We start from the raw sequence: 13968 nt of genomic DNA on the forward strand, positions 1-13968 counted from the left end.
GTAAACACGGTGAGCAGCCACTTGAACATCCCAGTACTTTCATAAAAATATATATTTAAAAATCTTAGTATTTACAGTTGTATGGATAGTTACCACCACTTTATCCTGTCAATAGGCCCTTCACTTTCTTTTTGGTTTAAATTATATAACCTATCATATTAATTACTCTTGCCAGCACCCAACTTCCCATGCCTGTTTTTGTTACCTTTTGTTTAATGATTTTTGCAAACTTTTAATACCTAATGATTTTATCTCTAAATTGGTTATAGTTGAAAACATTTTTCATGTATCAATAGAAATATATTTGTTGAACTATTTTTCTACTGGTTTGAAACTTTATCAGCTTTTCCTTTCTAAACTAATTTCTTGATATTACTAATGGTGATGCTTTTAAAATTATTAGCACTATTAATAGTATATCTTTTTTGATCTCTTTAATTACTTGTGGGATTATGGCATCTTTTGCCATTAATGAGGGGGTCTCTACTAAAATAAAAATTTTGAATTAAGTTACAGTAATTCTGGTTTTATTCTAGGTCATCTAAGAGTACAAGTACTTCTGCTTCTCAGACTTCAATTAAAGTATTAGAGCTGAACTTCCCAGCCTCTTCACTAACTGGCAGCACTTCTAGACCACCTAGTGCTAGCAGTGGCTCCAGTAATGGTAAAAGCAAAAAGAGCAGCAAATAAACATTTTAATCTCTCTTTTGAACAAATTGTAAACACAAAACCAAAAATCTCATAATTTAAAAATAGTATATCCCACTCTATGCTTTTGGGTGCCTTATACTGATATACAGGCCTACTGAAATAGTGTTAGAAATACAATATGACCAGACAAAAGTTTTATCCAGTGGAAAATATAAAAACTGTTAAAAAAAAGTCAAGCTATTTGGGTCCAAATAAGCCAAAGAAATGTTTAATTTTCTTAGCTTTTTGCCTACTATTTTTTTTCACATAGAAGGAAAGCAGTAAGAACAGATTCTTAACAAGGATATGTGTTATACAAGCATAGGGTTATGATATTTTCCACTGTTATTTTGTTTGTTATATCTCTTTTACCCTGGAAGATCCTGAATTTAGGTTTTATTAAAAGAAACATACTTCCCAGACTTTGGGGGAAGAAAACTGTTAGCTTCTTCCTTTAGTATAATTAAAAAATTTTTAGTCAAAAAATGGCATTACCTCTCCCCTCCCCCCACCAAGAAAACAACTGATAGGAAAGAGAACCACTGTATCAATAAAAGTGCAGCTTAAATTTCTAGGAAGTAGTCCATTCTAATCTTGAAAGAAGTCAAACACATTAAAGATTTTGCTCTCAAGATACAACCAAGAATGTGTTTTCAAGATTTCCTTGATTTAATAAACAATTTAAAGAAAGCTAAGCGTAATTAGATTTGCAATAGGAATTCCATAAATTTGCAGTGAAGGTAGACTACCAGATTAAGAATGTTATTTCAGTCAATACTTTATCATAACATGTGCCCAACAGTTTGAACTCCTGAAGTATGACTATGATGTTATAAAACTGGTTTTCAAATAAATTTATCAGGATCTATGAACCTAAATGAGTATTGTCTCCTTTAAACCTTGGAAAAAAATATTTGTTATACAGACAATTGTCATTGTTTAGAACTGTCACTTGCAATTCCTTCTGAAAGGCAGTAGTGGTTTCTCCTGATCACTAGAATATTTTATTATCATTTTTAGTAATAGCCAGCAAAAGGCATAGCCAAGTCCAATGAATAAGATGGGTAAAAAGCTGAATATTGTTTCATAAAACACTGTTCTGCTAAGTGAGATTTATAAGATCTAAAAACTGATTGATCTTATGGTCACTTCAAATGTTCAGAGTTCTCATTCTCTGCCCTTTTTTACTTTGTAAATTACTTGGAAGTTGAAATATTAAACACTGTATTCTATGAAGGCAGGAATTGTATCTTACTAGTTCTCTGACCTTGGGAAAGTTACTTTATGCTTTTTTCCTCATTTGTAATATAAAGACAGTAAGAGTTATCTATATCAAAAGTTTATTGAAATAATCAGATAATATATACAAAGTGCACAGGGCCTGATACATTGGAATTGCACAGTAACTTCTACCTATTATTGAGTCACCAACCAAAGCCTAGCACAGTATTTGTGGAATGGTTAGGTTCTCAAGCCAGCATGCAAGTCTACATTTAACTCTTAAATAAAGTAATAGTTCCAAGTTCAGTGTAATAATGTTAAATGGTGAAACAAGGGATCAACCCTATTATCTCCAAATCTAGAGTTATCCTAACATTCACCTGCTGTGTTAGAAAGTCATCTACTTATGCAAACCAAGATACTGCCTGGGTACGTACAAACTATAGACATATAATGTTCAGGGAAAAAAAGTGCTGAAGATACCACTAGGGATTCTTCACAAGTAAATCTCCAATAATATATTTTTTTTCTGTGATGGGTTTCCTGAATATATCCTTATAAATTGTCTTATATAATCTGCTTAATATATCCCAGGAAAGAAGCTTTGGGGAAGATGGAATTTCTAAATTCAGGCAGGCTGTTGTATAAGATACTAACCTAATTTTTTGTAACTGAATGTAACATTAAGCCATAAAAACACTTTGGAAAATGACAATGCTGGTTGATAGTGATGCTCAAAGAGATTTTATTAAATAAAGTGTGTGTAAAATCCTGAAGCTGTGCTAGCAATTCCTAAAGGTCAAGGCGTAGTATGTCAAGAGTTTCCACTCTAAAAACACCACTATGTAGGATTACATAGGGATGATACCGGAACTATTAATACACGGAAAGAACTAGGGACTCTTTTCAGATAAATTTCTTGGTGCAAAGACTAATGCCCAAGTGACTGACTGATTTCTACTGCCATTACCTATTGTTTTTGACCAGAGTTTCTTTTTCTGTTCCATTGCAAAACAAATTTTAGCTTTTTCATTAGGCTCCCATCACTGAAGTCTGAAGGTCACAAATAGTACACATCCAGTTATACTAACTTTTGGTATTTTACTGTTGGCAGAAACTCCAAGACAGAACAAGGACTGTCTTCTTCCTCTATCATTCTCTGTCACTTAGACCTTTGTAGATGGATACTCACTACCCTCCAACCCACCCATCCAGTGTCATCATGAGTTGGAAAGATTCTAAAGCCCATTATAAACACCTATGACTTCTATTTATATCTATCTCTATCCCTATTTATACTGTTTTCAATAATTCGAGGAGGATCCTTACGATCCAAGTCCATTCCTTCTTCAGCTCTAGTTGCTGAAATTTATTCTAAGCCCAGGCTCTGTCAGCCTAGTCATTTATTCAGACTCTAAGAAAGGAGGTATCAGAGGAGAGGTGTTAAGGAAGAAAAGCAGAAATGCAGGCCAGCTCTAGGCTATTCAGAAACAGGCCCAGTGCCTTCCCAACTGGACATTTGCAATACTAGGACAGTTCCCTAACTTCCTTTCCCGTAGTGGAAGACCAGATTTATAGTGTGTTTCACTTGCCACTGCTGTTTTTGCTAGAAGAACTCTTTCCTACTCTGATCTATTTTTGCCTGGAATGTAGTCTCTTAAGGTCTTGCCAATATTTAAAGAAATTTCTTAGTGCTATATTGCTAGCAAGAAGGGGGGAGAAAACGAGAAGTAAGTAAAATGGGCCCCTAGTCAACTTTCATGGCTTTATTCCTAAGGTACCTGTTAAACAGCTGATACATAAACCATTTTAATTAAATCAGGGTTTAGAGGTCAATTAGACAAGACAGATAATCTACCATTTTAAGATAAAAGTTATGCAAAAAACTTAATATTTAAAAATGAATATAAAATGGTACTTATGAAACATTCAAATATATTTGTTTCAAAAGTCAAGAGCTTTTAATTTAACAGAGGAGAGAATGAAATAAGTTTTCATAAAAACGATCCAAGTGTTCACTGCACAAATTTAATATTCTCTCAAACAGCAGGATAAGGTGGACCCAAGAAATTCTCACACACCATAATACAATGAAGAAACAATACTTTGAGAGTGTTATCTTCAGGTGAAGAAGTTTAAATCATCAGAGTAAGAAATAACTGTACATAAACATACACAAGAAAAGCCTGAAAAAAATCAAGCTATGAAAAGGGGACCTACAACTGAAACAAATACTTTGAGGATCGCTATAAAAAGCACTTGATTTCTGTAGTCTCTACAAATAAAATAACTGCAGGAGCAGATATTTCTGCACTGGACTGTTATTACTAAAAGACCAAAACCTTTTATTAAAAGCCTTTAGTGTTAATGGTGCTGATCCCCTTGGCATATTAATTTTTTGGCTTATTTCCTTTTTCTTTCTCAAATGCAGCTATCTGATTAAATATATTGAGTAAATTTTGAGGTAAATTTTTTTTAACTCCACTTTCTGAATGCTCTTTGCTACTCAGTCCCTCTTCTGGAACCTCTGTTTTAATATCCTCCTCATAATTACCCTCTCTTTCATATTCTCCTTGATTTTTATTTAATTGATATCTTTGCTCATGTCTACTGAAATCACGTGATCCAGAATAAGTGTATTTTTTATATTTTTCAACTGACTTCCAAGAGTAGTCTGAGCTTGCTGGTGAAGTGGAATATCTCATGGAACCTGGCTCCCACCTTCTATAATGTTCTTTTCTTCCTTCTGTATCTTTCTCAAATCTTCTATAACCATAAATTTTTATCTTGTCCTCTGAATTCCTATAGAAGGAATCTGAGGAATCTCTTCTACTGGAAAAATGTCTTTCTGATTTATGTGGCTTTTCTGTTTTGCTACTACCTGTCTGAGTTTTATAGCTATTATAAAAATCTCTTGGATCTTCAGACCTACCTCCAAAATCATCCGGAATTTCAACTGAAGATGAAGAAAGAGGGCATCTATCTTTTTCTTTTACCTGTTTCTTTTGATATGGTAACCTATCCTGCTTTTCCAGTAGTTTTTCCACTTCTTGTTTTTGGTTAAGAAAAGATGCTGAAGTATTGGCTGGAACTGGGAAGCACTCATCTTTCTTATTCTGATCTACCTGATTTGAGGATGCCTTAGCTGAATGCCTTTTGGAACTTCGAGAAGACTCTGAGCGATTCCTCTTATGTTTCTTATGCCTTTTGTGACCAGAAGAGGAAGAGGATGAAGAAGAAGAAACTGATTCATCAGCAGAAGAAACACTTGAAGAGGAAGAAGTTGATTTTCTTCTTTTTTTCTTTAGCCTAAAAAAATGTAGTTAACTCATCAGATATGTTGAGTATAAAAGTGTTTAATTATCCATAAAGATTTTAGTTCTATTTTATTCTAAAGATTTTCATAAAAGTTGTGGCTTAGATAAGGAATTATAATAATAATCCTAGCTACCACAAGATCCAATTTTACCATGTCATGACTTTTGGAAAAAAATACTTGTGTAGACAGTTGTCACTGTAAGCAAATCCATCATTTCTGAAAGACACAGTGACATTTCCCATATTACCTTAAAAATTTAAGACCATATGAATACATAAAGGAGAGAATTGAGGTTTTATATTTGGCTACCTCTAGTTAATAGTTTTTCCACCTCAGTACTATTAACATTTTTGGCCAAATAATTCTTTGCTGGGAGGGTAGGGTGGTGGTGGGGGAATCCTACATCATTGTAGAAAGTTTAGCAGCATCCCTGACCTCTACCCTCTAGATGCCAACAGCACTCTACCAGTTATGACAACCAAAAATGTCCTCTGGGGGACAAAACCGCTCCCAGTTGAAAATTACTGCTCTGGTTCTAAAAAATTTCTCCCTAAAATACAGATAATTAAAATGACTTACATATTTTAATTCTAAGATTAAATTTTTCTTTTTTTTTTGCAGAATTCTAGCCTTCCATTCCACTTTGCTTTATCTCTTTTATAGAAAAATTTATGGTATACATACTTGTTAAGAATCATTGATTACAACTTGAAACACTTTTATGTTTTACTTACTTTACCTCCCATATGGCACTTTGGTTCAACTCAGTACTTGCTTTAAGTTTAAGAATACTGAATATCATAGTTTACCTTTTCTCCTCTTTTAAAAGCTTACGTAACTTTTCTGCACTTGTTTCTATTTTCCTTGTTTTCTGCTTTTCTTCCTTTTCAGCTTGTTTTTCTCTTAATTCCAAAGATTTCTTTTACAACCCAGATATCGGAAAAAACCACACGTTAAAAATAGCAGAACATATAAAACCCAGTTTTCAAAAGACCAACCCCCCAACCAGAAACCAAATGTGGTATACCCAAATCACCATATATCCAGCATTAAACAAATATTTTTAACATATAAAAATTAATCACACAGGTGTTTGGCATTAATCATTGGAACAGCCAGAACAGTATTGAGGACCAATTGCAGTTGGTATTCCATGAAAAAAGGGGAAGCCATTGCATCGAAACCCATGACCCAGAGAGCAAGAAAGGGAAAAAATAAAATACATGAAAAATTATTAAAAAACATTAAAAATTTAAACAGGACACAAATTTTATAAATAAAATTCAAATAAAGAAATTCCATTAAGATGAATTGAGGGGGAAATCACCATGTTCAAATACAAACCATTTAAAAAATAGCACAGCCCAGTTGGATGCATGATTATATAAGAAATCATTTTCCAGTTTGAGGATGGGGATGAGCAGCACCAGATGTCACAGACACAGCAGCAATGGTCCAATTCAGAAGAAAATGCATGAGAAAACATCATCATCAGTATTACAGGAAAAGACAGTTTAAAATATTTCTCAAAAAGGTTTTTTAAAATTGGCTCAATTACAGTAACAATACTGAATTCTGTAACCACCAGGAAAGCTCACTACAAGGACAGTTCTCAAATCCACATACCAAATTTAGGCAATGGGAATCTTCTCACAGGGCTATTTTTACTTTTGAGTATTAACAAAACTATGAAGCAATGTCAAACCCAATTAAGAAAAGCTATTATCTAAAAAACTTTTCATAATGCCTTAATTAAATGATCTAGAATAGTTTTCCCTAGAAAAAAGTTAAGTTTTGGCATTAATTTCAAATCTCATTAATATTTCTAAGAGGAAATAAAGAATCACCTGCATATATTTATGAAGCTTCTGCAAAGCATCCTCTGCATCTTTAAAAGTTTCATCCAAAGCCAAAGCTTTCTTATAGTAACTTTCAGCATTTAAAAACTTTTCTTCTTCTTCTAACCTAAATCAGAAAGGAAAATTTAGCTTTTTTTGGGTAAAAATTAGAAGTCCTCAAATATGCATATAGGGCAGAGGCGTATATGAGAGAATTTATTAGGGGAAAACCCACGTTCAGCAAATTATTTTCTTTTTTTAAATAAATTAATTTATTTATTTTACTTTTGACTGTGTTGGGTCTTCATTGCTGTGTCGGGCTTTCTCTAGTTGCAGGGGCTACTCTTTGTTGCAGTGCGTGGGCTTCTCATCGCGGTGGCTTCTGTTGTTGCAGAGCACGGGCTCTAGGCTCGCAGGCTCTAGAGTGCAGGCTCAGTAGTTGTGGCGCACGGGCTTAGTTGCTCCGCGGCATGTGGGATCTTCCTGGACCAGGGCTTGAACCCATGTCCCCTGCATTGGCAGGCGGATTCTTAATCACCGAGCCACCAGGGAAGCCCAGCAAATTATTTTCAAATTGAACAACACTTAAATATTGTGCTTTTACAGCTTTTTTTTTTTTGGTAAAAAGACAATATAAAACCACATAAAACAAATCAGAAAAACTGAACTCAAAGATACAGAGAACAGATTGGTGGTTGCCAGACGTGGGGGTGGGGGGGGTGGGGGCAAAGTAGGTGAAAGTGGTTTATCTTATAAACTTCCAGTTATAAGATAAAGTCCTGGGGATGTAATGTACATCATGGTGATTATAGTTAATACTATATTGTATATTTGAAAGTTGCAAAGAGAGTACATCTTAAAGTTCTCATCACAAGAAAAAAAAATTTATGTATGATGATGGAAGTTAACCAAACTTACTGTGGTCAATACTTCACGATATTTACATATATCTAATCACATTAATGCACATAACCTGAAACTAATATAAAGTTATGTGTTAATTATATCTTAATTAAACAAACAAAAATACGAATAGGAATCTATTACTGATAACTAAAGCCATACTGTAGGTCAAGCATTGGCATTTTAGTATAATACGTGAAAACACATGATCAACTGATATCCTCTGTAAATTTATTATGATCTTGAGCTTTAGTACAGAATTATATAGGCTGGCTTTTCCTAGTAATTTATGAAGAATTTTCCTTTCTACAGAAAAATTTTCCCAGAAAATTCACTGCTAAAGTTGGAAATACCAAGGCATACGTGTATATCACAACCAGCCTGTAGACAGGATAATCATTAGATGATGTTCACAAGTCTATGTTGTGAAAAATGAGAATTAGAAAGTTTAGATACACAGCAGTGAAAGGGTTTTGCAAAATATTTTCAGGTTTTGGAAAGTAGGAACAAGTAATTACTATAAAACAAATTTAAAAACCAGTGGGTTCAATGGAATCACTCGTGTCAGACTGGATGAGGGGAGTAAGGGACGAAAGACGATCAACATTTTTGGCCTGGATGATGGAATAGATGGTGTTGTCATTCACTGAGCTAAAAATCACCAATATGTGAAAAATGAGACAACCACATTTAAGTAGGTACTAGCTTATGTACCTAGTGAGAAAGTAAAAAGCTGCTCCAAACACTTGGGTCCAACTAGAAGTTCGTTATCAGTTAAAAACAAATATTACAAAATTTCATTTATATGGAGTTCTGGAATGATCATACAAACTGGAATGATCAGGCAAATTCATGAAACAGAAAAGAGATGATTCTATTTAAAAAATTAACAGCAAAAAAATGCTATTAATCATAAACTGGTCTTTAATTATTAAAGCAGACTGTTAGCAAATTATTTATATTTATATTATGTTTCTTCAAAATATTTTATAAATTAGACTAGTCTATTAGTCATTAAATATTTATGATAAAACTACTATGCCAAGTATTATGCCAGTATCTCAGGACAGTAAGATAGGTTATAGGGTTTGTTCTTAATGTTTTGCTCTTCGTTTAATCTAAGTTTTGTGGATTTCACTGGACAAAGTAGAGCAATAAGCTGAATACAATAGTGAAATCTAATTCACAATTAACTATAGAGTTCTCAACTTATATTTCTGGCATTATAATTACTAAAATGATGAAATGAATTAGAAATTTCTGTCTATTAAACAAAAACATCTAGTGTATGTCCAGGAAAAGAATATTTACCTAATTTCTTGTATCTTTACATTTATATTTCTGTGTAATGAAAATATTCAGAAAAGTGAAGTCAAGACACTAAAATATCTCCAATCTTAAAGAACCTAAGTAATAAGGAAAAAAAGAACTAGAAAATGTATAGGGGACTATATTTAAAAAACATTTTCAACCAAAATTGAAACTAAGAGTGTCTGAACTGAGTTAGAGATGCTATTTCCTTATGTTAAGTTCAAGATTTTATCGTAGCTGGTTGAATATTAGATCTCTGCTGTTTAACAAAATCTGACACTTACTGCCCTCCTCTTTCTACAAGGGTCTGGCAGAGGTATTTTCTTGCATTCCTGTGAGTTGGACAGTTTTCCAATGCAAGCTCAAAATCTTCTATTGCTTTGTTCAGACTTCCTTTTGTTGCATATCTATAGATATGAGACAAAATTAGAGGAATTTATTTTGTGAGCTATTCATAAATCTTATACATATTTACCTTGTAAATATTCCTTAAAACCCATTATCCACTTACAATGCTCCACGAGCTACCAAAGCTTCCACATTTTGTTTATCTATTTCCAGAGCCTTATTGTATTCATTCATAGCATCCACATGGCGTCCAACCTTAAAATAATCAACTCCAATCTTCACACTAAAAAGGTGTTTGTAAAGCATACATAACAAATATTTCACAGAATATCCAAACAAAATGTCAGCACGAATAAAATTTTAAAGCAAATCAAATTTGGTTAATATTTAGTCTTTGATATTCTCAATATAACTAAGAAGTATTGTCTTTGGATAATTTCATAACAAATACTTATGAAATCCAGATATCGATATACTAATTCCTTTTTAAAAAAATTAAAAATATTGGCTAAAACTTAAATCTTTAAAGTTTACAACATAACACCATTTACACCTTTAAAAAAGCTAATGTCAAAAAGGTATCACTTAAATTCATTTATAAACAAATTTGGTCTTAAAGATGACATAAGCATGCTTGCCTTAACCTAACTTTTAGACTAATGTAAGTGTTGAAAGACAGTCTTCATACCATTTTAAAGCCCAAGATGCAGACTGCTTCTTTCTTAATGCAGAAGCAAAATCGTCTTCAGAGAAATTTTTGCTATTAAAGAAAATAAAAGTCAAACTGTAAATACTTTTTAGGGTAACTATATCTCTCCACCTGACAGATAAAAACTGAATCCCAAGCAAGCAATTTGTATTTTATTTACAAAGCAAAATTCTTGAACTCTCAGGAATGACTATTATTGTTAAATATTATTTTTTTCTGCATCTTTTTCTGCATCTATCTGGTCACATGGCACACATCAATCACTGATAAAAGACTCCATTCCAAAAAGAGGGGATCACCTAGTTCATTCAAACATTGGCAGCAAGCTTAGGATAATTGAGTATTTTCTTCAGTTATGCAGCTTTTGACTTCAGCACCACTGATCTCACCACTTAATATAATAATCTGATTTACTATACCTTTGCAGGCCTCGCATTAAAGATGGTGGATTAGATTCATCTATTCCTAGTTTTCCTAAAAGGAATTCAACTACTCCTGGATTAACAAATCCCAAAGAACTCTGCATGATATTCTCATAGGAGTCTGAAGAATTGCTATTTAGTTCAACGCTTCTCCTTAAAAAAAAAAAAAAAAGTCACAACAAAAATATAAAAATGATTAACATGATTAGCATGTCCCATTTTAATTAAGGAAATAACATTATCACATGGGATTTAAATACTCAAACCATTTTTGTACATGAAGGTGTGGCAATAATGACTTGGTTCCTTTTGCCAAGTTTGAAGAAATTTAAGAGTTATAAAAATAAAATTAGCATATTTTGAAATAAGAGAAACTACAATTCTACTTTGTTAGAAGTTGGGCAAAATTTGCTATTTTTTAGCAAAGAAATTGTTTTCCAATTAACTTGTTGAGACAATGTGGATAAATTACCTGTAGTACAAAGGAAGTTCTTCGGAACTAATTACACCTAATTTAATACCAGATAGGTGTGGTGGAAGAGATGAGCTATATAGAGATACAGCAAGCTTTTCATGATATCTGTCAATATCCTTGATTCCAGCTTAAAAAATAAGAAAATTGAGTTGATTAACAAGGCAATGCAAACTAACATAAATATGACAACCGTTACTTTTTTATTAATATGATGAAACTGATTACCTCGAACAATGTCACCAGTTTGGTAATATGATAAAGGATCCCCATGGTTACTGAGAGAAGGCACGTCTCTTAGTGGACATAGAGCCTGCGATGAGAAGTATTGTAAAACACCAGACATTCTATTCTTTGGTGAGAAGTGTCTTCTTTTATTCTAGCTGTTCAGTATAAACAGCTAATAGCTGACAGGAACATTAAGAAAACAACTAGCACCCTAGAGTCTAAATTTAAATAAGGACTTTAATAATTTCTGTGCCTAAACATAATAAAACAAGTTTTCTGGTTCAGGTCAAAAACTAAAATCTCATGAAATTTGCAATTAGTTTTAGAAACCACATATAAGTATGGATGATGAAACAAAAAATTATTTTGTGCTTGTTAAATATAAAACTAAAAGCTTGTCCAGAAAGTAGACCGGCTTCATTGCCCAATCGGGTCTGTCCTAAGCTCTTGGCCGTACATCCTCCAAAAAAAAGTTTTAACCAAGGATTCCCTCATTCCCCTGTCTGTAGGTGGAGGGCGCAGAAACTTAAAAAGGGACAGCCGCGGCTGATACACAAGTCCAAGGGATTTTAGCTAAAGAATCCGCGCCTCTGTGTTCCAAAGAAAATGAAATGTGAATTCTTCAAAGTTTAGGTCTGTTATCCAGTTTGTGATACCTTCTTCCCTTTCTACCTGCCTTAACACACAGTAAATATCTAACCTTTTAAATTAAAGTGACATACTATTTCAAATTTAGGTCTATTCACCTTGGGCAAAGCATCTTATTATAATGTACAAACCACTTAATTTAATTATTGTAAATGCATATTGAATAAATAAGAATTTGTTTCTAAATTATCCACATACAAGTATCTAATACTAAATAATTAAAGACATGTTCAACTAGAAGAAATAACCCCAGTCTACTAATCAATCTCACCATCTCCACTGATATCTCTTTGAGTGTTTAAAAAAGGACCCCACCCCTGCCACCCAAAGGGAGCAAAACCCCCCAAAACTAGAAATGGTGCCGGAAACTGTAAGTAACTCTATTACTGCTGATTATTTTTTAAAAAGAAAAGGTGCTTTATATTTATACTTTTTACTTAATACTTATTTACTTAATTAATTAATTCTCAAAACTAGGTCTGTAGGGTACACTTAATTACAACTGGATGCAAAGACATAAGTTTTGCATTGAGATGACATTTTATCCAAAACAGAAACAATCAAATAACTGAAAAGTGAATAACTTACTGTGATTTCTAAGTGGGATATATCTCTCATAATGCCACTGCCTAAACAAATCAACACCATGAAAAACCCAAATTCCCGAATGGAACTAATTCTTCCAATCACTATATCACCACGCTCAATATCTCGAAAAAAGAGCTCTCTCCGGTCCATACTAGGTATCTCCATGAATTGCTCTAAAGGTGGCATGACTGCATAACGCTCTGAAAAAATAATTAACAAAATTACTAACAATAGTTTTGTGTTCATCTGAAGTGCTGTTAAACCAAACCGCAATCAAACGACTTTAAGATTAAACTCACCTTCATCGTCTTCATTAACTTCAGAAGTTGTAGGTGCATCTGATTTCCAGGAAACTGCAAAAAGCAGATCCGCTTTTTTGGAAATGAATTTTTGTATTTCAATGTTTTCAACTTTCTTCTCTTTTCTTAAAAAGAAACAAAATTTATGAAAACTGGTTTACCTGCAAAACCTTTTAGTAAGTCCAAGCTTCTGCTCAGGGCTTTTTCATCGCCCAATCGGGTCCGTCCTAAGCTCTTGGCCGTACATCCTCCGAAAAAAAGTTTTAACCAAGGATTCCCTCATTCGCCGGTCTGTAGGTGGAGGGCGCGGAAACTTAAAAAGAGACAGCCGCGGCAGATACACAAGCCCAAGGGATTTTAGCTAAAGAATCCGCGCCTCTGGTAGTGCAGTACCAGATTTAAAAAGTTCAGCCCGCATCCTGCATTGCCCTCACACCAGGAGTGGGCACCCTCCTCCATCCTGCCCTCGGAACTAGCGCCGCAGTTCTCACGGGCTCACGGCCTCGGCTCTGCTCCTTCAGGACTCAGCCGCCCGACTGCGGTAGTGGAGCCCGCAGCTGCCTCCCCTCCCCCGTCTCGCAGCGGCGCCGCCGTCCCATTACCTGCCCTGTAACTGCTGCTGGGGCGCCGGGCCCCGGGCAGGCTCGACCACCGACCCCAGGAGGCTCCGGAAGTGCGGATTGTCCTGCTGTTCGCTCCTGAGCAGGGAGAGCAATGACGGCCCGTGGAAATTCAGTGACTGACGCATAAGGTCCCGGTCCATGGCTAGAGACTGACGGGCCCAACGACCGGGGGTTGCCAGCCCCCCGTCCCGTGCCCACTACTTCAGCCCGATGGTCCGGGAGGCTGAGGAAGCAGCCAGGAAGCCGCCGGAAGCAGACACCCAGACACTTCCCCACAGGAGCCTCCCGGAAGTGTTCTGGAGCCGCCCCCAGCGGCAGTGCCGCGGAGCTCAGCCTTAGTCTCGCGGAG

General features: G+C 34.8%; 2 protein-coding genes across 4 annotated transcripts in view; one reads left to right on the plus strand and one right to left on the minus strand.

The window, feature by feature from the left end:
- Positions 1 to 1443, plus strand: part of CCDC39 (coiled-coil domain 39 molecular ruler complex subunit) — a 45670-nt gene extending 44227 nt beyond the window's left edge. The window contains exon 20 of the mRNA XM_060011077.1: positions 537 to 1443. Within this exon, the coding sequence (XP_059867060.1) occupies positions 537 to 690 (154 nt within the window). The 3' untranslated portion in view covers positions 691 to 1443. The remainder of the gene's footprint in view (positions 1 to 536) is intronic.
- TTC14 (tetratricopeptide repeat domain 14) overlaps positions 1 to 13902 on the minus strand; it is a 33411-nt gene extending 19509 nt beyond the window's left edge. The window contains exons 1-12 of one of the 3 annotated variants that reach the window (XM_060011080.1): positions 13599 to 13902; positions 12997 to 13121; positions 12698 to 12897; positions 11462 to 11546; positions 11234 to 11363; positions 10759 to 10914; positions 10319 to 10390; positions 9794 to 9913; positions 9567 to 9689; positions 7078 to 7195; positions 6040 to 6149; positions 4844 to 5220 (exon numbers count right to left, since the gene is read on the minus strand). In XM_060011080.1, coding sequence (XP_059867063.1) covers positions 4844 to 5220; positions 6040 to 6149; positions 7078 to 7195; positions 9567 to 9689; positions 9794 to 9913; positions 10319 to 10390; positions 10759 to 10914; positions 11234 to 11363; positions 11462 to 11546; positions 12698 to 12897; positions 12997 to 13121; positions 13599 to 13759 — 1777 coding nt within the window. In that variant the 5' untranslated portion in view covers positions 13760 to 13902. Of the gene's footprint in view, positions 1 to 4268; positions 5221 to 6039; positions 6150 to 7077; positions 7196 to 9566; positions 9690 to 9793; positions 9914 to 10318; positions 10391 to 10758; positions 10915 to 11233; positions 11364 to 11461; positions 11547 to 12697; positions 12898 to 12996; positions 13122 to 13598 lie in introns of those variants that run through there. The other 2 variants (XM_060011079.1, XM_060011078.1) reach the window with 2 other exon arrangements.
- Between the last annotated feature and the right edge of the window lie 66 nt (positions 13903 to 13968).

Source organism: Delphinus delphis, chromosome 4 (assembly GCF_949987515.2).
Source record: "Delphinus delphis chromosome 4, mDelDel1.2, whole genome shotgun sequence".
In the NCBI taxonomy this organism is placed as follows: Eukaryota; Metazoa; Chordata; class Mammalia; order Artiodactyla; family Delphinidae; genus Delphinus; species Delphinus delphis.